Source organism: Sphaeramia orbicularis, chromosome 11 (genome assembly GCF_902148855.1).
Source record: "Sphaeramia orbicularis chromosome 11, fSphaOr1.1, whole genome shotgun sequence".
Lineage (NCBI taxonomy): Eukaryota > Metazoa > Chordata > Actinopteri > Kurtiformes > Apogonidae > Sphaeramia > Sphaeramia orbicularis.
Genome location: NC_043967.1, coordinates 41,524,374 through 41,547,904, shown reverse-complemented (window position 1 = coordinate 41,547,904; position 23,531 = coordinate 41,524,374). Strand labels below are relative to the sequence as shown.

The 23,531-nt window shown below is 35.6% G+C and overlaps 1 protein-coding gene and 7 non-coding genes across 8 annotated transcripts in view; 7 read left to right on the top strand and 1 right to left on the bottom strand.

Moving 5' to 3' along the window:
• The window catches only part of LOC115428162 (fibrocystin-L-like), a 79,519-nt gene that overhangs the window by 23,582 nt on the left and 32,406 nt on the right, over positions 1-23,531 (bottom strand). Inside the window, exons 15-21 of the mRNA XM_030147009.1 lie at positions 20,578-20,763; positions 16,745-16,915; positions 13,820-14,025; positions 5,241-6,213; positions 3,376-3,624; positions 1,726-1,875; positions 133-307 (exon numbers count right to left, since the gene is read on the bottom strand). Of these exons, the coding sequence (XP_030002869.1) occupies positions 133-307; positions 1,726-1,875; positions 3,376-3,624; positions 5,241-6,213; positions 13,820-14,025; positions 16,745-16,915; positions 20,578-20,763 (2,110 nt within the window). The remainder of the gene's footprint in view (positions 1-132; positions 308-1,725; positions 1,876-3,375; positions 3,625-5,240; positions 6,214-13,819; positions 14,026-16,744; positions 16,916-20,577; positions 20,764-23,531) is intronic.
• Positions 9,590-9,661, top strand: trnag-ucc (transfer RNA glycine (anticodon UCC)). The gene has a single exon. It is a non-coding gene; the product is annotated as a tRNA-Gly (tRNA).
• On the top strand, positions 9,973-10,044 carry trnag-ucc (transfer RNA glycine (anticodon UCC)). The gene has a single exon. It is a non-coding gene; the product is annotated as a tRNA-Gly (tRNA).
• trnag-ucc (transfer RNA glycine (anticodon UCC)) lies at positions 10,357-10,428 on the top strand. The gene has a single exon. It is a non-coding gene; the product is annotated as a tRNA-Gly (tRNA).
• trnag-ucc (transfer RNA glycine (anticodon UCC)) lies at positions 11,281-11,352 on the top strand. The gene has a single exon. It is a non-coding gene; the product is annotated as a tRNA-Gly (tRNA).
• trnag-ucc (transfer RNA glycine (anticodon UCC)) lies at positions 11,665-11,736 on the top strand. Its single transcript has one exon. It is a non-coding gene; the product is annotated as a tRNA-Gly (tRNA).
• Positions 12,602-12,673, top strand: trnag-ucc (transfer RNA glycine (anticodon UCC)). The gene has a single exon. It is a non-coding gene; the product is annotated as a tRNA-Gly (tRNA).
• trnag-ucc (transfer RNA glycine (anticodon UCC)) lies at positions 12,987-13,058 on the top strand. The gene has a single exon. It is a non-coding gene; the product is annotated as a tRNA-Gly (tRNA).

The window sequence follows — 23,531 nt, the reverse complement described above, 5'->3', positions numbered from 1 at the left end:
AAAAACAAAAAAGATAAGATAAGATGACACTGTAAAAGGCGATTGTATTATGCAAGTTGAGCAGTTAATTCTTTACCAATGGTCCGTAATCAGGGAGTGGCCGTGCACTGAGTCATCTGCGGAGGTTTTTACCTGAAACCGGAGCCGCTGATGGTGAGCCGGGTGCCTCCAGCGGTGCCTCCTCTGCGTGGAGAAACCCCAGTGATCACAGGAGTGAGCTGGGATTTGTAGGTGAAGCCATCGGATACGTTGACGGCATCCAGAGGGTTAAAGACGGCAACTGTGCAACTGACCTCGGATGTGTTACCTAATAGGAGAGACAGACAGACAGACAGACAGACACAAAACAAACATGTTCACAGAGTCTCTAACCAGACTAAAATGTGCCGTCATCCATCACCCCTGTCCTATCTCTATTGTCTGTCTGTCATTTACTTCACAGACAAACACTTGACAGCATTCCTCAGTGTCTTCATTAGTGCATTTAAAGTTCAAGTTCGACAGGACTGCTGAGTCACAACCGACGACAAATGGATGAAAAAATACCTAAACTTCACCAGCGACTTTCCATAATAAATATAATACAGTATTTATTTATATTCATATGACTGACATTCTGTTTTTGTGTGTATTCAGCATCAGAGGTAATGTGTAAAATCAAGCCATTATTAATACATGATTCATAGGGGATTTTTAGTATTATCCATCCATCCATCCATCCGTTCATCCACCCATACACTCATCCATCCATACATTCATCCATCCATCCACCCATTCACTCTTTCATCTATCCATCTATTCATCGATCTATTCAACCATCCATCCATCCATCCATACACTCATTCATCTATCCATCTGTTCATCCATCCATCCATCCATTCATTCATCCATCCATCCGTTCATCCATCCATCCATCCACTCATTCATCTATCTATCTATTCATCCACCTATTCATCCATCCATCCATCCATACACTCATTCATCTATCCATCTATTCATCCATCTATTCATCCATCCATCCCTCCATCCATACACTCATTCATCCATCCATCCGTTCATCCATCCATCCATCCATACACTCATTCATCTATCCATCTATTCATCCATCTATTCATCCATCCATCCATACACTCATTCATCTATCATCCGTCCATCCATCCATCCGTTCATCTATCCATCCATACACACATTCATCTATCCATCTATTCATCTACCTATTCATCCATCTATTCATCCACCTATTCATCCATCTATTCATCCATCCATACACTCATTCATCTATCCATCCGTTCGTTCATCCATCCATTCATCTATCCATCCATCCATCCATCCATTCATTTTTTTTTTTTACTAATCCACTTTAACAATCCACTACTTTATAAATAAAGTAATTTTGCCATTTCTGAAATTAAAGCAGAAGTATACATTTGAAATTGCAATTTAACTATCACTTCAAAATAAACCAACAAAATCTCCTTTTCATGCTTCTACAATTCACAACAGTTAAACTGATTTTAATTGTTATTATACTTATTATATGGAATAATCAAATAAATATGTCAAACACTTGTAACAAACTGTTGTATCCGCTGTCTCTGATCATTAAAAAGTTTTTAATTCTCAAACGCAGTCAAAATAGCCATTCTTTTACTAAACATACAGCCTAGTTTTCCTGCAGTACATAAATATACATGTATATATTTTGTAAAGGATCTAGAAACATACCGCTGTTCATCGGAGACATGCAGTACAGATGGGTTGATGTTGACATTTCTCTGTCGACTTCACATTCCTCGTCACAGATAAGCACAGTGGAGTGGTACGGGTCAAAACCAGAACCCTGGATGGACAGAAGAGCACCACCACCAAAACTACCTGAAACATATTAGAAGAAAAAAAAACATTAAACTGCACAATAATATGAATATTACAAAAAAAATATGCATCCTGTGGTGTTTTATTGTCAAGTATTAGATAGAGAAGATTTTTGTTTTGCAAATGTATTTAGCATTTATGCGTCTGTGGAAAATAAAGCAGTGTGTCATTCTATTTTTTATTTTTTGGATTCAATTTACTGCTGAAATGGCTGTAGGTGTTCAAGGTTGAGCTCATTTGTTCTACTTCATAAACTGGTGGTAATCGAATCCACAAAAATGCATCATATCATCTAAGATCATCATGTTTGTATCATCACTGTCATGTGACGCCCATCTCAATATTTAGTTTCCTGAGCTCATAACAACAGACCTATTTGCAGCTTTGTTACAATGCTATTTCTAGGTAATCCAGGAATGTTTTAAAGAATTTATTTTGTTTTAAGATGGGGGAGGAATTTTATCCATCCCTAAAATCATCCCTCAGTTTATCACAAACAGTTTTGGAGATATCTGAAAAAGACTCAAACCCAAAGACAAATCTAATATAATATTTTGCTCTGAAATTTATACAAGGATAAGTATTAAAGGAGTGATTTTTTTTTTTTTTTAATGGAATTATGCATTTTCAAACATTTCCCTGTGGTCTACATAAACTGTAAATGCTCTGCTTGGGTCTGAATTCTTCATTAATTCAACTCCACAGGTCCATCTTCAACCCTATTACTGAGTAATGACACCAGAAAGGTCGTTTTGAAGGCTGGCCCTTTAAATGCAAATGAGCCACTTCACGCCCCGCCCCCTCCAGGTTGTTGACAGCGCTTTGTGTTTGTTAATACAACCAACAACTGAACATTTTAGGTAATTGGCTCGAAATTTGGGCATATTTTCAGTTTTTACTACAACCACTACTGCTGATAAACAATTATGTCGTACTCGGAGAAATGTTCGTCGGAAGTCTTGACCTTATATGTGCAAATGTCGTGACGTAACTAGTTATAGACGAAACAAACAAAAAAGGAATTAAAACAGGTCGTAGAAATCCAAAATGAATATAAAGGTAGCTTTGCAGCACCTGGAGGGTTGAAATTCAAATTTTATGAACTATTAGGGTCCAAATAGACAAATAAATGTATCAAAGACAAGGGGGTTAACATGTAATTATTTTTTTCCTGGTTCATGTATGCAAGTAAAAGACCAATGGAACTTGTCATCCATCCTCCATGGTGACAGATCTCATATTAACCCTTACACTTCTGTGTGCAGAAGTCTTTTATTTTGCAGAATTCAAATTAGCATTGTTCACTTTAGCGTAAAAACTGACCCAGGACACTGGTGTCAATCAATTATATGGTCAATAAACACATATGACCAGATTTTCAAAATGTCTTTGCATTTTGGTTTTATGTTGAGTCTGCTTTTTCTGATACACCCGGTAGAGTAAGAACAGGTAAACACAGGTACAACAGTTTATTTCAGCTTTGACTTTGCACTTGCTTACCCTCATTGGGCTGTGCACCGCTGAGAGTCAGCTCATAGGTGAAATCAACACTGGACTGGGCGTAACCTTTGACCTGGTGCTGAAGCATGACTGGGTACGTCCCTCCTGGGTTTTCTCCTACAGTACACTGGACCTGCGTGTCACTGACTGAGGAGACGTTGCAGGGCTCATGGTTTATGGTGATGGAGACGAGCTGTGGGTCGGTGCCAAATCCTGAACCGGTCACTGTGATGAGAGAACGGCTCGGCCCTGTGGGCAAAAACACACACACAGAGACGGAGGATGAGGTGAAGGTTACACAAGATGAGATGGGTGTAACATACGCTGAGTCAGACACGGCGGTTGTTACTTAATACTGTATCGCTGTAAGTAACAGAAGGGACAGTCCCATTTTATAACAGTGAGTTACATTTCTTACTGAAATGTGAGGGTTCGTACAAAGTATTAGGATCATTACAGATACAAAACATACTAAAGCTACAGTGAAAAAGAGAAAATACTCCAAAACTAGAGCCAAACGGAATGCTGCTGCTGTAGAACACTAAAGAATTCTACAATAATCCACTACATTATGTGGTGAAGGGGTTATTTATGAGATTACGGTATGTAGTGAATGAATAATGGATCCACTTTATACGCTTTGAGTATGCGTTCATAGAAAAGTGCTATATAAATCTAATCCACTATTATTATTGTTATTACCTCCACCAGGAGGTATTGTGATCGCTTTGCTTTGCCCCATCAGGGGTGGGGGGTCCCACAGGGGAGCCCCACTGATCGGCCCTGGCGGAGGTCTGCGCTCTCCGAGTGCTTTTCTAGAAAAGACAGTGCAGACCTCCGCCAGGGCCGATCAGTGGGGCCCCCCTGTGGGACCCCCCACCCCTGATCACCACCGAAATTTAATCATTTCTTCCTTGTGCCACTATCAACATTTCCTGAAAATGTCATGAAAATCCATCCATAACTTTTTGAGTTATCTTGCTAACATACAAACAAACAAACATGGGGGGGGGGGGGGGGGCAGATCTGTCTTGGCGGAGGTCTGCGCTCTCTGAGTGCTTTTCTTGTTATTATTATTATTATTATTATTATTATTATTATTATTATTATTATTATTATTACATTATGGCACTTTTTTTTTTGCAAAGTTGACTTTGGAAGGTTTGACTTGACTATGTGTTTTTTTATGTATTCATTTTATGTGTGAAAGTCTGTGTCTGTAACTATTTAATGTACTGCTGCCCGTCTGGGCCAGGACACTCTTGAAAAAGAGATTTTTAATCTCAAAGAGGTTTTCCTGGTTAAATAAAGGTAAAATAAAATAAAATAAAAAAAATCGAATAATATACACCCAACTTGTGTTCCAAAGATTATGCATGGTACTACTTTGACATTAGAAAATATAATATCATACTTTTTCCATGGAATACCACCCCTTTACAATGGTAGAATTGTTTTTTTATTGCAAAGGCAAATAAATAAATGCATATACTGAATGTAAATAATATTGACATATTACATTTGCTTTTCTTTATAAATCTTTTTTTTTCATTCAGGTACTTGTTTATAGTCTGTTTACAACATCTTGGGTTATTTTACATCATATATATGATTCATTTTACTGCAGCATTAATGTACATCATGCATGTTATGTCTGTACTTGTTCAATGTTGAGCTCATTTTAACTACTTTATAAACTGGATTAAACCAGTAGTTTAATTCACAGCAGTGCATCATAGATGAGATATTTCACATGTTGTACAAATCTTGTCTTAAAAGTGAAATTCTCCTGTTCTCTTTACGATGACTTTGCTCATTTTCTAGCTGTACTCTGCCGCGTACAGGATGTAGAGGAGCATGATTACCAGTGGAGGGGCTGACGGAGCTGACGACTGGAGTATGAGCTGCTGAGTAGTTGAAGTTCAGAGGAGGGTAAGACACAGAGAAGACCTGGGCGTTGACGGTGACCACGCCCTCGCTGTTTGGAGGTGTCAGGCATCGAACCCAACTGGACGTCACCTCCTGAATCCTGCAGGGTTGCCCACCGACCATTACGCTTGTGTTTCCTGGAGCAAAGCCATTTCCTGTCAAAACAAGAGGTGTTCCTCCTGCCAGACTGCCCACATCTGGACTCAGGGTGGCGTAAGGGACGCTTTCCAGGTTAACAGCACCTGAAGCGAGGCCTTTGCTTCTCACTATCACTGTGACCATGTGTGTGCCTGCAGGTAGATCGTCTACGCTGACTGTCAGGTTGTGGTCGGTTGAATGTATAACCTGCAGCTCTGTAGCACCGGCAAAAACTTCTACATCATCTACTTCACTACCAAACCCTGTTCCTGTGATGGTTACAGGACCTGACCCGTTGACTGTATCGGGGGAGATGCTGGTGAGCGTAGGAGTGACGGAGGAGGAGTAACGGAAGGAGCAGTTGGAGTGACAGGAGCTTTGGATTCGGCCCGAATGGAAGACGGCATCACCGACAGTGGGCTGAGATGGGGACGTGTCACAAATAATGTTCGTATAATTAACCGAGATGACGTCGCAGGGCTCGTCAGCTACAGTCACGTCTCCCGCTGAGAAGCCGGAGCCGTGGATGTGGACCCTGGTGTGGCCGGTGGGACTACCAATAGGAGGCGACACTGAGTCGACCACAGGCAGCACAACGAAACGGCGGTGGAGCTCCTCCTGCACGGCGATGATGGCGTCACCGACGTTGTTAACTCTGAGGGTAACGGGGTGTGCGAGGCCGATGGGAAGCCCGCTGTCGACACTGAGACGGCAGTTGATTTCAGAATAAGAGCTGTTGATCACATGACAGGGCGCGTTTCCCACCATCACCTAAAAACACAGAGCAGATCATTTACAATCACACACACTGTCCAAAAGAGGAAAACCTCCTGAAAATACATGTTTAGTTACAGTAAAGACATCGAAGCAGGGGCCATTTGGAACAACATCAGCAATAAATGTTTCACTTATCGTATATATAATCATATGTTTAATTAGCCAATAAAGACCCAAACATCCACCACACTACACTGTAAGATCGGATAAGTTGAGTTTGCTTAAAAAATTTGAGTAAACCGGTTGCCTAAAAAACTTAAGTAATGAGTAATGAAAACTTGAGCGTATTAAACTGAAATGCTTGATTTAAATGGAATTGCTATTTTAAGTACAACTAGTGATGTGACGTACACGAACGAATCGAATCTTGTGAATGGCTCTTTGAAATGAACGATGGGAACCGAGTCTTTGTAAAGAGCTGTTCATTTTTTTTTTTTTTGTTGTTTTTTTAAAATTTTTAAGGAGGGAGTGTCTGATTTCCTGTCAATTTAGCGTCACTAGGGAGGCATTGGGCAGTAGGAGAATGTTCGAGCAGAATAAAAAGAGTGCTTGCTCACTGCGCATGTCTCATGGCAAGAAGTTAGCAAAAACAACAGTTTGAAGCGTGAGATGAGCATACTCGAGGAGGCGGAGCTGGAAGACTGGTCAACCGTGATGTTTTTTTGTCAAATTCCAGCATTTGCCTAATGTCACCTCTCATGTTACATATTTAGCCCACACATTTTAACTAACTATTCTTTTTTACAGTAAGATAATATTTACTGTCGCGCATATTAAACACCTTTAACCCTTTCATGCACAGTGGTCACTACAGTGGACAGTTATTCTACAGCTGTTCTCTTGTAAATTCATGGGTTTTGTTGTTTTAGTTCCATACGAGTCGACATAGTGGACGCTTATGCATCATCTCATAAACTGTAATTCATTCCATTACTGTAACTTTGCTGTTTTTGATAAACCTGATCTGCACTAACATGTGTTAAATCAATTGCTAATTGTTATTAGACTGTAATTAACAGTTTTCTTCATCAAATTTTTTTTTTTTTTTTTTTTTTTGCATATCGTCTGCATTAAGTTAGTAATAACTAGTATTAGAGTGTGTTAAAATGTGAGAAAACATCAGATTAGCAGCATGAAAAATGTTTTTATTTCATAGTTTTCACACAGTATATCACTTTCTGATGATGAGTTTTAAATACATAGTTTTTTTTGCTTCAAAAATTAAACGCATGGTGTCCAGGTGAGTGGACATTTTTGTAACTCCATGAAAAATAGTTCATAAAAAAATTTCAATTGCATTGTTTTTTTCATGCCTAAAGAGGAGTAAAAACACTCGGGGCGGGGGGGGGGGGGGACTCAACTAAGATTCTCATAATTCATGCATGAAAGGGTTAAAATGTAATGTCAATCATCACATGTAGCCTATTTAGTTATTAAAACATTGGTGTTTCAAAATAATGCATAAAACATAAAACTTTTGAACGGCTCTTTTCAGTGATCGGCTCCTGATTGAACGACTCCCTTCAAAGAGCCAAAAGTCCCATCACTAAGTACAACACACTAAATTCCACACTAAGTTAACTTAACATTTGTCGCAATGTTAATTACTTCGTATAATCATTAACTTAATATCATTACTTCAGTGTACTCAATTTTAAGTTGATTTAAATTGACATCTTTTGCAAAAAGAAATCCATTGTTCGTCCTATGGCTCTGACTCATGGTGCAGCTCTACAAAAATACAAAAACAAACACAAAAAGGCCAATAAACACTGCCATACACACATTAAGTCATAATTAACACTAACACCACAACCTCACTGAACCCCTGCACAGAAAAATAACACATTTTCAACAACATGCCCGATACCCACAATGCAATGCGAAGATAAAAAAGGTGTGGTCATGACTAAAACTGAGTGATTTAAATCCATTCAACTTAAACTTTTTCATACTTTCGACTATGTCTACAAATTAGTAGAATATTCTTAACATTTTATAGTAATGCAATAAAACTTAAATCATTTAAGTACATTGTAATTAAAGCATTTTAGTAAATACAAAGTCTGGGCTTACAGTGCATGGACCAAAATCATCTAACAATCTAAAATTTTTAATAACTTGTGATCCACTAATTCTATTAATGCATGTAAATAATTCAGGTAAAATGTAGTTTCTCATCTTTTCCTGGTCATCATATATGACTCATTTGGACGTTCAGAGGCTCCATAGTGAATGTGGAAACACTGCAACATTGATTCACCATGTAGTTTGACAAATGACAGTGGTTGGGGGCACTTGTTTTATGTTCAGTTAATGACCTATTTTGTTGAAAAAGTCACATTTTCTTCATTTTTTTCTGATTTGATCTAATACCCTTTGAATTTACTCCACTGTTTCCCAACCTTTTTTGACTCGTGACCCCATTTTAACATCACAAATTTCTGGCAACCCCAGACATTCAAAACAGATATATTTTTTTGCTAAAATAATTTGTTTTTGATCATGTAATAGTTTGCTATACTATGTTGCAAATAAACGTTAATTTTAGAGGACATTTAGTCTATGTAATGTATATTATTATGGATGGAGGCAGAAAAGCCAGGTGTAGATTACTGCACAAAGTGAGAATTTTATTTCCCTTGGTCAGGATATGTACAGTCAGTCCAGCTTGGATTTACAAGGCTGACAATTAATTCTGAACAAACAAGAACTAAAACAATGAATTATGAAAGAGCCGCAGCATCTGAAACCGACCACAATGAACATTTGACAGATAAACAGAACCACAGTGCTGCAGTTTCAGACTCACAGTTTGTCATGGCTTTTATGGATTGGGATTGTCTCTGTCAACTCACCATATATTTTTAAGTTGTCATTTTTTTTCTTTTTTTTTTTTTTAATCAATTACTGGAAATTTCAGGCGACCCCATTTGAATTCCAGGCGACACCACGTGAGGTCCTGACCCCAAGGTTAAAAAAAAAAAGTTTCAGGAAGCGTGTGAAGGCAGTTATTGAGAAAGAAGGAGGACACATAGAATAAAAACATTTTCTATTATGTACATTTTCTTGTGGCAAATAAATTCTCATGACTTTCAATAAACCAATTGGTCATACACTGTCTTTCAATCCCTGCCTCAAAATATTGTAAAATTTTGCTTCCCCACCCTGTATGTTTTATTAGTATGTTTTGGGGTTTTTTTTTGTTTTGTTTTTTTTTATCAATTACTAGAGATTTCAGGTGACCCCATTTGAATTCCAGGCAACACCACGTGGGGTCCTGACCCCAAGGTTAAAAAAAAAAAAAAAAAAAATGTAGTATAGCAATATAATACAATCTTCTAAACATGCAGTGTGGTGTGAAACATCAGCGATGGTGGTATAGTGGTGAGCATAGCTGCCTTCCAAGCAGTTGACCCGGGTTCGATTCCCGGCCATCGCATCTCTCTTTGTACAGAATTCCCCTAATGAAGGGCTCAATAATGCTCTAGCTACACAACTGTGGGATATTCTACTGATATGAGTTTTCTCTGAATGTAACTGTCTCTCAACTCACCATGTGTTTTATTAGTATGTTTTGTTTGTTTTTTTTTGGGGTTTGTTTTGGTATTTTTTATCAATTACTAGAGATTTCAGGTGACCCCATTTGAATTCCAGGTGACACCACGTGGGGTCCTGACCCCAAGGTTAAAAAAACTGTAGAATATCAATATAATACAATCTTCTAAACATGCAGTGTGGTGTTAAACATCAGCGATGGTGGTATAGTGGTGAGCATAGCTGCCTTCCAAGCAGTTGACCCGGGTTTGATTCCCGGCCATCGCATCTCTCTTTGTACAGAATTCCCCTGATGAAGGGATTAATAATGCTCTAGCTACACAACTGTGGGATATTCTACTGATATGAGTTTTCTCTGAATGTAATTGTCTCTCAACTCACCATATATGTTTTATTAGTATGTTTTTTTTTTGTTTTTTTTGGTTTGTTTTGGTATTTTTTATCAATTACTAGAGATTTCAGGTGACCCCATTTGAATTCCAGGTGACACCATGTGGGGTCCTGACCCCAAGGTTAAAAAAACTGTAGAAGATCAATATAATACAATCTTCTAAACATGCAGTGTGGTGTTAAACATCAGCGATGGTGGTATAGTGGTGAGCATAGCTGCCTTCCAAGCAGTTGACCCGGGTTCAATTCCCGGCCATCGCATCTCTCTTTGTACAGAATTCCCCTGATGAAGGGATCAATAACGCTCTAGCTACACAACTGTGGGATATTCTACTGATATGAGTTTTCTCTGAATGTAATTGTCTCTCATCTCACCATATACAGGGTGGGGAAGCAAAATTTAGTGTTTTTTTCTCAGCAGGCACTACGTCAATTGTTTTGAAACCAAACATATATTGATGTCATAATCATACCTAACACTATTATCCATACCTTTTCAGAAACTTTTGCCCATATGAGTAATCAGGAAAGCAAACGTCAGAGTGTGTGATTTGCTGAATGCACTCGTCACACCAAAGGAGATTTCAAAAATAGTTGGAGTGTCCATAAAGACTGTTTATAATGGAAAGAAGAGAATGACTATGAGCAAAACTATTAGGAGAAAGTCTGGAAGATACTATTAAAGAAGAATGGGAGAAGTTGTCACCCCAATATTTGAGGAACACTTGCGCAAGTTTCAGGAAGCGTGTGAAGGCAGTTATTGAGAAAGAAGGAGGACACATAGAATAAAAACATTTTCTATTATGTACATTTTCTTGTGGCAAATAAATTCTCATGACTTTCAATAAACCAATTGGTCATACACTGTCTTTCAATCCCTGCCTCAAAATATTGTAAAATTTTGCTTCCCCACCCTGTATGTTTTATTAGTATGTTTTGGGTTTTTTTTTTGTTTTGTTTTTTTTTATCAATTACTAGAGATTTCAGGTGACCCCATTTGAATTCCAGGCAACACCACGTGGGGTCCTGACCCCAAGGTTAAAACAAAAAAAAAAAATGTAGTATAGCAATATAATACAATCTTCTAAACATGCAGTGTGGTGTGAAACATCAGCGATGGTGGTATAGTGGTGAGCATAACCGCCTTCCAAGCAGTTGACCCGGGTTCAATTCCCAGCCATCGCATCTCTCTTTGTACAGAATTCCCCTGATGAAGGGATTAATAATGCTCTAGCTACACAACTGTGGGATATTCTACTGATATGAATTTTCTCTGAATGTAATTGTCTCTCAACTCACCATATATGTTTTATTAGTATGTTTTTTTTTTGTTTTTTTTGGTTTGTTTTGGTATTTTTTATCAATTACTAGAGATTTCAGGTGACCCCATTTGAATTCCAGGTGACACCATGTGGGGTCCTGACCCCAAGGTTAAAAAAACTGTAGAATATCAATATAATACAATCTTCTAAACATGCAGTGTGGTGTTAAACATCAGCGATGGTGGTATAGTGGTGAGCATAGCTGCCTTCCAAGCAGTTGACCCGGGTTCGATTCCCGGCCATCGCATTTCTCTTTGTACAGAATTCCCCTGATGAAGGGATCAATAATGCTCTAGCTACACAACTGTGGGATATTCTACTGATATGAGTTTTCTCTGAATGTAATTGTCTCTCATCTCACCATATACAGGGTGGGGAAGCAAAATTTACAACGAAAATTTAGTGGTTTTTTCTCAGCAGGCACTACGTCAATTGTTTTGAAACCAAACATATATTGATGTCATAATCATACCTAACACTATTATCCATACCTTTTCAGAAACTTTTGCCCATATGAGTAATCAGGAAAGCAAACGTCAGAGTGTGTGATTTGCTGAATGCACTCGTCACACCAAAGGAGATTTCAAAAATAGTTGGAGTGTCCATAAAGACTGTTTATAATGGAAAGAAGAGAATGACTATGAGCAAAACTATTAGGAGAAAGTCTGGAAGATACTATTAAAGAAGAATGGGAGAAGTTGTCACCCAAATATTTGAGGAACACTTGCGCAAGTTTCAGGAAGCGTGTGAAGGCAGTTATTGAGAAAGAAGGAGGACACATAGAATAAAAACATTTTCTATTATGTACATTTTCTTGTGGCAAATAAATTCTCATGACTTCCAATAAACCAATTGGTCATACACTGTCTTTCAATCCCTGCCTCAAAATATTGTAAAATTTTGCTTCCCCACCCTGTATGTTTTATTAGTATGTTTTGGGGTTTTTTTTTGTTTTGTTTTTTTTTATCAATTACTAGAGATTTCAGGTGACCCCATTTGAATTCCAGGCGACACCACGTGGGGTCCTGACCCCAAGGTTAAAAAAAAAAAAAAAAATGTAGTATAGCAATATAATACAATCTTCTAAACATGCAGTACGGTGTGAAACATCAGCGATGGTGGTATAGTGGTGAGCATAGCCGCCTTCCAAGCAGTTGACCCGGGTTTGATTCCCGGCCATCGCATCTCTCTTTGTACAGAATTCCCCTGATGAAGGGATCAATAATGCTCTAGCTACACAACTGTGGGATATTCTACTGATATGAATTTTCTCTGAATGTAATTGTCTCTCAACTCACCATATATGTTTTATTAGTATGTTTTTTTTTTTGTTTTTTTTGGTTTGTTTTGGTATTTTTTATCAATTACTAGAGATTTCAGGTGACCCCATTTGAATTCCAGGTGACACCATGTGGGGTCCTGACCCCAAGGTTAAAAAAACTGTAGAATATCAATATAATACAATCTTCTAAACATGCAGTGTGGTGTTAAACATCAGCGATGGTGGTATAGTGGTGAGCATAGCTGCCTTCCAAGCAGTTGACCCGGGTTCGATTCCCGGCCATCGCATCTCTCTTTGTACAGAATTCCCCTGATGAAGGGATCAATAATTCTCTAGCTACACAACTGTGGGATATTCTACTGATATGAGGTTTCTCTGGATGCTTTGGCATGAAACCAAACACATTATACATCTCTTGCAAAACCTATCAAACTCTAAAAACCTGTCATTTGTTTCTTATATTCTGACAATATATACAAACATCAGCTTCAGTTTTTCATGTCTGTTATGTTTTGTGATTGTCTCTACCAACTCCCCATATATTTTTTACTTCTAAGTTTGTTTGTTTTTTGTTTTTTTTATCAATTACTAGAAATTTCACCCCATTTGAATTCCAGGCAATCCCACGTGGGGTCCTGACCCCAAGGTTGAAAAACACTGCTCTAAGCTTTTTTTTAAAAAAAACCTGCATGGTGAGTATATTAAATATAGGAAAATACATGATTTACACCAAAAAAAATGCAACATACAGAGGTTAATATTGCAAAAAATGATGATAAATCACTTGAGAAAGACAAAAAAATCATTTGAAAGTTGTGACAAAAATAGTTATGGGTCTTAAGGGTTAAAAAAAACCTTCTCCATATTATCCTTTCCTATTATCCTATATTATAGAAGTATTGGAACCTGAAGAAAGACGGATGGTTCTACTGTTGTTACCACTGAGAGACTTTTTTGACTTGTCATTAACACTGTAGTGTCAAGTGCCAGCAATTTTCATGTTCTGACCAAAGTATTTTAACAGCAGCCTCATTAAAACATCGCTCACCTCATTGGCACAGGACACGTTGCTGAAGCGTTGGCCCTGGATGTTGATGACGTGGTGGTACGAGCCCTGGTTGGGTGAGATGGAGTGGACTGTGGGGGTGGAGCAGGCTGCGAGGCTGAAGGTAACACCATGTGAGGTCTGATTGGGATGATTACAATGTGATGTAGCAACGCACTGTGGCGTGGCACGGGAAACACGGTTTAGACCTGGAAGGAGATGATTCAACGTTCACAACCAAAAATATAAAGTCTGTTTTTCCCTAGCTGTACTGTTGCAGATTACAGATTAATCTTATTTTTAAGAATAAGAAATAAAAGACAAAACATAAACTAAAGGCCAAAATCTATAAATATTAAAGTGGAATGACAGTCAGACGCAGATGGTTTTGGTCCACAGTCAAATCTTTCATAACAGGACTGTAGGCATCTCACTGTTATCAAAAAAAAAAAAACACTCCCGTGATTCTGTTGCATTTAACCTTTGCCAAATATTTTCTGATTGTCAAATAAGGAAGAATGAATTAGGGCGTGAATGTTTGTATTGATGCAAAGTCCTAGTGGAATGACAACAATCTCTGCCTGTTACATATTTTAGAATTTTGTAATTCACTGTTTATTGTTTTGTCTTTCCCTTCATCCATCAAACACCCCACAGTTATTCAACAAGATATGTTTACAAGAAAATATATCAAGGAAAATATGAAAATCAAATGCAAAAAAACAAACAAGGAAAAACATAAAAAAAAAAAAAAAAAACAACCAAAACAAACCAAAAAAAACCAAAACAAAACACACATTCAACAACAAAAAAAGAAAAACAAAAAACAAATAAAAAGACATATTCTAGAATTTTATAGAAATAAAGAATTAACTACACCTAATCCTTTATTTATAGAATCTAAATTTGGTCAGTTTAATTTACCAAATGCTGCAACATCCTACGTGTCTGCTGCTCTGATTGGTTTTGTGTTTGTACAGTTGCATTTAACCCTTTCATGCATACTGGTCACTACAGTGGACAGCTATTCTACGTATAGCTGTTCTCTTGTATATTCATGGATTTTGTTGTTCTTTTCGTTGTTGTTGTTGTTGTTGTTGTTGTTGGGTTTGTTTGTTTTTTTTACACATATCTTTATTAAAGTTTTAAGACACTACATATCTTTTCTGACATGAATTGGTAACATTATGTAGATCTCTCCTGAGCATAAACCCCCAGAATCACAAGCCCTCCCCATAGTTTTCACACAATTTATCACTAAATTCATGTTTCTGTGCATCAAAAATTAAACATGTGGTGTCCAGCTGAGGGGACATTTTTGAAACTTAATGAAAAATAGGTTCATAAGAATTTTTTTTTTTCATTATTACTATTTTTTTAATGCATTTTTGAAATTTCTAAAAATATTATTATTATTATTATTATTATTATTATTATTATTATTATTATTATTATTATTATTATTATTATTATTATTATTATTATTATTATTATTATTATTATATTTATTTTTCAGAAAAAACATTTTCATTGTTTTTTTCATGCCTAAAGAGGAATAAAAACTCTCAGGAAAAAATTTTGATTAAGGTTCTCATAATTTGTGCATGAAAAGGTTAAAATAATCTTCCCCTTAGAAATAAAAAATGAACTGAAAGGTCTCTGCTGATGTCAGGCTAGAAAAACGCACTAAAACTTTGAGAAAGACTTTATTTAAAAATGCACTTTTTACTGCTTTTTATATGTTTTAGTTTTAATTAATGTCTGTTTTTTTAATGATAACATCAGCCTGCCCAGGGACTACAGATGGAAATTAACACTACATCTCTCCTTTTTAAGGTTAATGTATATTGTGCATTGTCCCTGTCTAAAAAAAAAAAATTAATTAAAAAATAAATTAAAAAAAAAAAAAAATCACCTGAACAGAAACTGTTTTAGCTGAGAATCTTCTTTAAATTACTGTGCAAAACAGACTTTTACTGTAAAACTGTTTATCTCATTTTTATCCCTTTTACATAGCCTTGTTTTCCTTGTTTTATTATACACACTGATTAATTGGATGATATTTTTATTTTCATTTACTTCTTCTTTTAACTCTCTACACTATCCTATCTTATTCAATACAGTGTATCATGACTGTTTTGAAAATGATAAAGTAAAGTTTAGTCATATTTATTACACTTCAGCTTTAATAAGTTGTTAAAAAGCAACATCCAGGGTTCTTACAGGTTTGTACAAGTTACATTTAAGACTTTTTAAGACTACTTAGAACAGAATTTAATGCCCATTTAACAGTCATACTGGCGAAAATCTGTGACTCCTAGAATGTAGAAAAATGTATTTATTTACTCTGTCTTGATTCCTACCATCATGATTCATTTCTCACCAGGGGCTGCAAAATTAGTGATAACTGGTTGCAAATTTCAATATAAATTGTCAGGTTACATTACTGTCTTTACAGCTTAGACATTTCCCAGACACATTTAAACACAAAACAGAGAACAAGTTTATGGCAACATAACCTAAGACCTACCTATCTGGACTTTTTTAATGCAGATTTGTAAATTTAAGATTTTTAAGACTTTGTAAGAACCCTGAACACCACTATCAGTGAACTTGAGTAATATTTCTTGTGATGTAGACATGGGAATTGAACTTTGCTACCTTTATGATACTGGCCTGTTTCCTTTCATGGAGCATGCATGTCAAACAGGTTTATTTTTGATGTTGGAAAACTGGTTCAAACTAATTAAATTACAGATAAGGCTGAAAACCAAAGCTAAAGATTTGTACCGCAATGTGCTGTGTCCTTTTATTTTTGTTGAAAATAGAAAATTCTTATAAAAATATTGTTTCGGAGCCAGTACCGGAGCCAGAATGATGCTGTTTTGTTAAATGTGAGTGAAAGTATTTCCAAATTTATACAGTTACCGGCGGTCACATGTCGGGCTTCCACGCCTCCAACTTGGACTGAGACTCTGCTGTTCTTGTCTTCTCGAGGCAGGACTTTGACGACGCCCTGAAGCATCCTGTTGTTGTTATCGATGAATCCACTGCTGTAGTAAATTACACCGGGGGAACCGAAACGGTACCTGAAGTGCCCTGAGGAGAGTAAGAGAAAGTAGAAGTATGTGACAAGCACATCATGTTCAAAGCTTTGACACTTCACACTTTCTTTGTGTGTCTCGTGTGAACCAATAATCTTGTGCAAGTACGATGGAAACTTATAAAAAAAAAAAAAAAAAAACGGCCCCGTGGAAACACTGCGACATTGATTCACCAGTAAAACCCATGGAGTTTGACAAATAACAGTGGTTGGTGGCACTTGTTCTATGTTCAGTTAATGATAGTTTGTTAGAAAAGTCGCTGTTTCCTCATTTTTTTCTGATTTGATCTAATAAGCTTTGAATTTACTCTGAGCTTTTATGAACACCTACATCACAGGTGGCAAACATGCGGCCCGGGGGCCAAATCCGGCCCGCCAAATGGTCCAGTCCGGCCCTTGGGATGAATTTGTGAATCCTTTTAGTTCAGGTTCCAATCTCAAGTGGGTCAGAGCAGTAAAATACTATCATAATAACATATAAATAATGACAACTCCAAATGTTTCTATTTGTAAATGTAAGTATTTTCATGTATTTACACTAAAACAAAGTATAATTTTGCCAAAAAATGTGAATAACCTGAAAGGTCTTAAGAGAAGTAAGTACAACTTTACCAATATTCTGCCTGTTATTAAATGTTTTGTGTATTTCCATTGTGATCTGGAAGTTATAATGTACAGTACAGGCCAAAAGTTTGGACACACCTTCTCATTCTTCGCATTTTCTTTATTTTCATTACTATTTCATTGTAGATTCTCACTGAAGGCATCAAAACTATGAATGAACACATGTGGAATTATGTACTTAACAAAAAAGTGTGAAATAACTGAAAACATCTCTTATATTCTAGTTTCTTCAAAGTAGCCACCCTTAGCTCTGATGACTGCCTTGCACACCCTTGGCATTCTCTTGATGAACATCAAGAGGTAGTCACCTGAAATGGTTTCACTTCATAGCTGTGCCTTGTCAGGGTTACTTAGTGGAATTTCTTGCCTTATTGATGGGGTTGGGACCATCAGTTGTGTTGTGCAGAAGTCAGGTTGATGCACAGCTGACAGCCCTATTGGACAACTGTTAGAATACATATTATGGCGAGAACCAATCAGCTAAGTAAAGACAAACGAGTGGCCATCATTACTTTAAGAAATGAAGGTCAGTCAGTCTAGAAAATTTCAAAAACTTTGAATGTGTCCCCAAGTGCAGTCGCAAAAACCATCAAGCGCTCCAACGAAACTGGCTCACATGAGGACCGCCCTAGGAAAGGAAGACCAAGAGTCACCTCTGATGCTGAAGATAAGTTCATCTGAGTCACCAGCCTCAGAAATCGCAAATTAACAGCAGCTCAGATTAGAGACCAGATGAATACCACACAGAGCTCTAGCAGCAGACACATCTCTACAACAACTGTTAAGAGGAGACTGCGTGAATCAGGCCTTCATGGTCAAATAGCTGCTAGGAAACCACTGCTCAGGAGAGGCAACAAACACAAGAGATTTATTTGGGCCAAGAAACCCAAGGAATGGACATTAGACCAGTGGAAATCTGTGCTTTGGTCTGATGAGTCCAAATTTGAGATCTCTGGATCCAACCGCCGTGTCTTTGTGCGACGCAGAAAAGGTGAACGGATGGATGCTACATGCCTGGTTCCCACCGTGAAGCATGGAGGGGGAGGTGTGATGGTGTGGGGGTGCTTTGCTGGTGACGCTGTTGGGGATTTATTCAAGATTGAAGGGAACCTGAATCAGCATGGCTACCACAGCATCCTGAAGTGACATGCCATTCCATCCGGTTTGCGTTTAGTTGGACCATCATTTATGTTTCAACAGGACAATGACCCCAAACACACCTCCAGGCTGTGTGAGGGATATTTGACCAAGAAGGAGAGTGATGGAGTGCTGCGCCAGATGACCTGGCCTCCACAGTCACCGGACCTGAACCCAATCGAGATGGTTTGGGATGAGCTGGACCGCAGAGTGAAGGCAAAAGGGCCAACAAGTGCTAAGCATCTCTGGGAACTTCTTCAAGACTGTTAGGAAACCATTTCAGGTGACTACCTCTTGAAGCTCATCAAGAGAATGGCAAGAGTGTGCAAAGCAGTCATTAGAGCTAAGGGTGGCTACTTTGAAGAAACTAGAATATAAGAGATGTTTTCAGTTATTTCACACTTTTTTGTTAAGTACATAATTCCACATGTGTTCATTCATAGTTTTGATGCCTTCAGTGAGAATCTACAATGTAAATAGTCATGAAAATAAAGAAAATGCAAAGAATGAGAAGGTGTGTCCAAACTTTTGGACTGTACTGTACATGTGTAAATGATAAACTGAGGCAGAATATTGTTAAAATTACCCTTATTTTTTCTATAACTATTTTTGTCACAACATTCCAATGATTTTTTTTGTCTTGCTCAAGTGATTTTTCACCATTTATTCCAATATTAACCTATGGATTTAACTTTTTGGATTTTGATTTTCAGTGTAAATCATGTTTTTTTCTATATTTAATGTACTCACCATGTAGGTCAGGGGTGTCAAACTCATTTTAGTTCAGGGGCCAGATTCAGCTAAATTTGATCTGAAGTGCACCGGACCAGTAAAATAATAACATAATAATATATAAATAATGTTAACTCCAAAATTTTCTCTATGTTCTAGAGCGAAAAAAGGTAATTTACATTAGGAAAAGGTTTACATCTACAAACTATCCTTTCAAAAGATGTGAATAACATGAACAAAATGAAAAAAAAAAAGTGTAATTCAGTTTATCATTTCCACATGTTCATAATAACTTACAGATCACAGTGGATCTATAAATACACAAAACATTTCATAACAGGCAGAATATTGTTAAATTTGTACTTAATTCTCTTAAGACCTTTCAGGTTATTCACATTTTTTGTCAAAATTATACTTTGTTTTAGTGTAAATACATGAAAATACTTACATTTACAAAAAGAAACATTTGGACTTGTCATTATTTATATGTTATTATGATCGTATTTTACTGCTCTGACCCACTTGAGATTGAATTAGTCTGAATGTGGAACCTGAACTAAAAGGAATGTTTATATCTTAGTGTAATTTTTGCATTTCACAAATTCATCCCAAGGGCCGGACTGGACCGTTTGGCGGGCCGGATTTGGCCCCCGGGACGCATATTTGACACCTGTCCACTAGACTATTTGTGTGGAATCTTTCTGTAATAAAGAACCAATCAGCCTCAGTGTATGGTCACATGACTACCCAGCTTGTAGACTGTGTGAAATAGATGCAAACCAGCAGGATACAGATACAGAAATGTGTTGTACAGTGATATTTTGGATACAGTGACAATCACCTTGATATTCAAGAACGTGACTTTTTCCCGAAGTCAATCAAAGTGAACTAACAACAGTATGAAATTCAATCATGGTGCAATCTGAGCACAAATAAGCTACAGAAACCTTTGTTACTATTGACCTGCTTTCATAGACTCAAACCACCCTTCATTTGGTAGAAAATAGGTCATTAAATGATTTAACAATAGAAATCAGAGTACAGTTAACCAATGACGTATTACATTACAATAATCCTTCAGAATGTACAGAATGTCTTGAACGGTTACAACTCATTGTGCAGCGTCTAAATATCTTATAAAAACTATAAACGAACACATCTTTACCTTCAGCAGTCTTTGTGTCCCCACTGCTGAATGCTCCGTCAGGTTCGGTGGAACTCGGGGTGGCAACACTGAAGACCCGATATCCGACATTAGACTGAAAAAGTGGAGCTTTCCATCGCCAAACCACAGTGTCTCCTACAAACACTGTCAGTGAGGCTGGATCCCAAGCAAAGCCCTCTCCAAAAGCTGAAGGAGAGACGATAAGGAGTGAAAAACTGGACCGACTTTAGAAGCTGAAGTCTACAAATGTGTTAGTTATTGTCAGTTCATTTCATAAATGTGCCTCGTATTTTGGCTACATATGAAATCTGTGTTTCATTTTTTTTTATTTATAAATCCACAGATGTTAACACCTGACATGTCTGCGTCGTCACTCCCATTGACATACATACTGTGCATAGTATTGCACCGTATTGTTTGTTTCAGCTTGTAAATGTGATACGTCAACATCGCAGTCATACTGGTTCAGTGAAGACCTGTCTGGAAACCAGTGGTTCCCAACCTTTTTTGGCTCGTGACCCCATTTTAACATCACATTTCAGGTGACCCCGGACATTCAAAACAGAGACTTTGTTTTTGATCATGTAATAGTTTTCTATACAATGTTGCAAATAAACATTAATTTTAGACAACATTTAGGCTATATGATGTACATTTTTTTAGTAAGTTTTATTTTTATTTTTTATTTATTTATTTTTTTATATAAATTATTAGAAATTTCTGGCAACCCCAGACATTCAAAACAGACACTTTTTTGGCTAAAATTAATTTGTTTTTGATCATGTAATAGTTTGCTATACTATGTTGCAAATAAACGTTAATTTTAGACAACATTTAGACTGCATAATGTACATTTTTATTAGTAAGTTTTATTTTTTAATTTTTTTAATTTTATTTTTTTTTATAAATTATTAGAAATTTCTGGCGACCCCAGACATTCAAAACAGACATTTTTTTTGGCTAAAATTAATTTGTTTTTGATCATGTAATAGTTTGCTATACTATGTTGCAAATAAATGTTAATTTCAACATTTAGACTATATAATGTAAATTTTAATTAGTAAGTTTTAATTTTTTTTTTTTTTTTTTTTTTATAAATTATTAGAAATTTCAGGTGACCCCAGACATTCAAAACAGACATTTTTTTTTTGGCTAAAATTAATATGTTTTTGATCATGTAATAGTTTTCTATACTATGTTGCAAATAAACATTAATTTTAGACAACATTTAGACTGTATAATGTACATTTTTTATTAGTAAGTTTTATTTTTAATTAAATTTTTTTTTTTTTCATAAATTATTACAAATTTCAGATAACCCCAGACATTCAAAACAGAGACATTTTTTTTGGCTAAAATTAATTTGTTTTTGATCATATAATAGTTTGCTATACTATGTTGCAAATAAACATTAATTTCAACAATTTAGACTATATAATATAAATTTTTATTAGTAAGTTTTAATTTTTAATTTTTTTAAAAATAAATTATTAGAAATTTCAGGTGACCCCAGACATTCAAAACAGACATTTTTTTTGGCTAAAGTTAATTTGTTTTTGATCATGTAATAGTTTGCGATACTATGTTGCAAATAAATGTTAATTTCAACATTTAGACTATATAATGTAAATTTTAATTAGTAAGTTTTAATTTTTTTTTTTTTTTTTTTTTTATAAATTATTAGAAATTTCAGGTGACCCCAGACATTCAAAACAGACATTTTTTTTTGGCTAAAATTAATATGTTTTTGATCATGTAATAGTTTTCTATACTATGTTGCAAATAAACATTAATTTTAGACAACATTTAGACTGTATAATGTACATTTTTATTAGTAAGTTTTATTTTTAAATTTTTTTTATTTTATTTTTTTTTTATAAATTATTAGAAATTTCTGGCGACCCCAGACATTCAAAACAGACATTTTTTTTTGGCTAAAATTAATTTGTTTTTGATCATGTAATAGTTTGCTATACTATGTTGCAAATAAATGTTAATTTCAACATTTAGACTATATAATGTAAATTTTAATTAGTAAGTTTTAATTTTTTTTTTATTTTTTTTTTTTTTTTATAAATTATTAGAAATTTCAGGTGACCCCAGACATTCAAAACAGACATTTTTTTTTTGGCTAAAATTAATATGTTTTTGATCATGTAATAGTTTTCTATACTATGTTGCAAATAAACATTAATTTTAGACAACATTTAGACTGTATAATGTACATTTTTTATTAGTAAGTTTTATTTTTAATTAAATTTTTTTTTTATATATAAATTATTACAAATTTCAGATAACCCCAGACATTCAAAACAGAGACATTTTTTTTGGCTAAAATTAATTTGTTTTTGATCATATAATAGTTTGCTATACTATGTTGCAAATAAACATTAATTTCAACAATTTAGACTATATAATATAAATTTTTATTAGTAAGTTTTAATTTTTAATTTTTTTTAAAATAAATTATTAGAAATTTCAGGTGACCCCAGACATTCAAAACAGACATTTTTTTGGCTAAAGTTAATTTGTTTTTGATCATGTAATAGTTTGCTATACTATGTTGCAAATAAACGTTAATTTTAGACAACATTTAGACTGCATAATGTAAATTTTTATTAGTAAGTTTTATTTTTTAATTTTTTTAATTTTATTTTTTTTTAATAAATTATTAGAAATTTCTGGCAACCCCAGACATTCAAAACAGACATTTTTTTGGCTAAAATTAATTTGTTTTTGATCATGTAATAGTTTGCGATACTATGTTGCAAATAAATGTTAATTTCAACATTTAGACTATATAATGTAAATTTTAATTAGTAAGTTTTAATTTTTTTTTTTTTTTTTTTTTTTATAAATTATTAGAAATTTCAGGTGACCCCAGACATTCAAAACAGACATTTTTTTTTGGCTAAAATTAATATGTTTTTGATCATGTAATAGTTTTCTATACT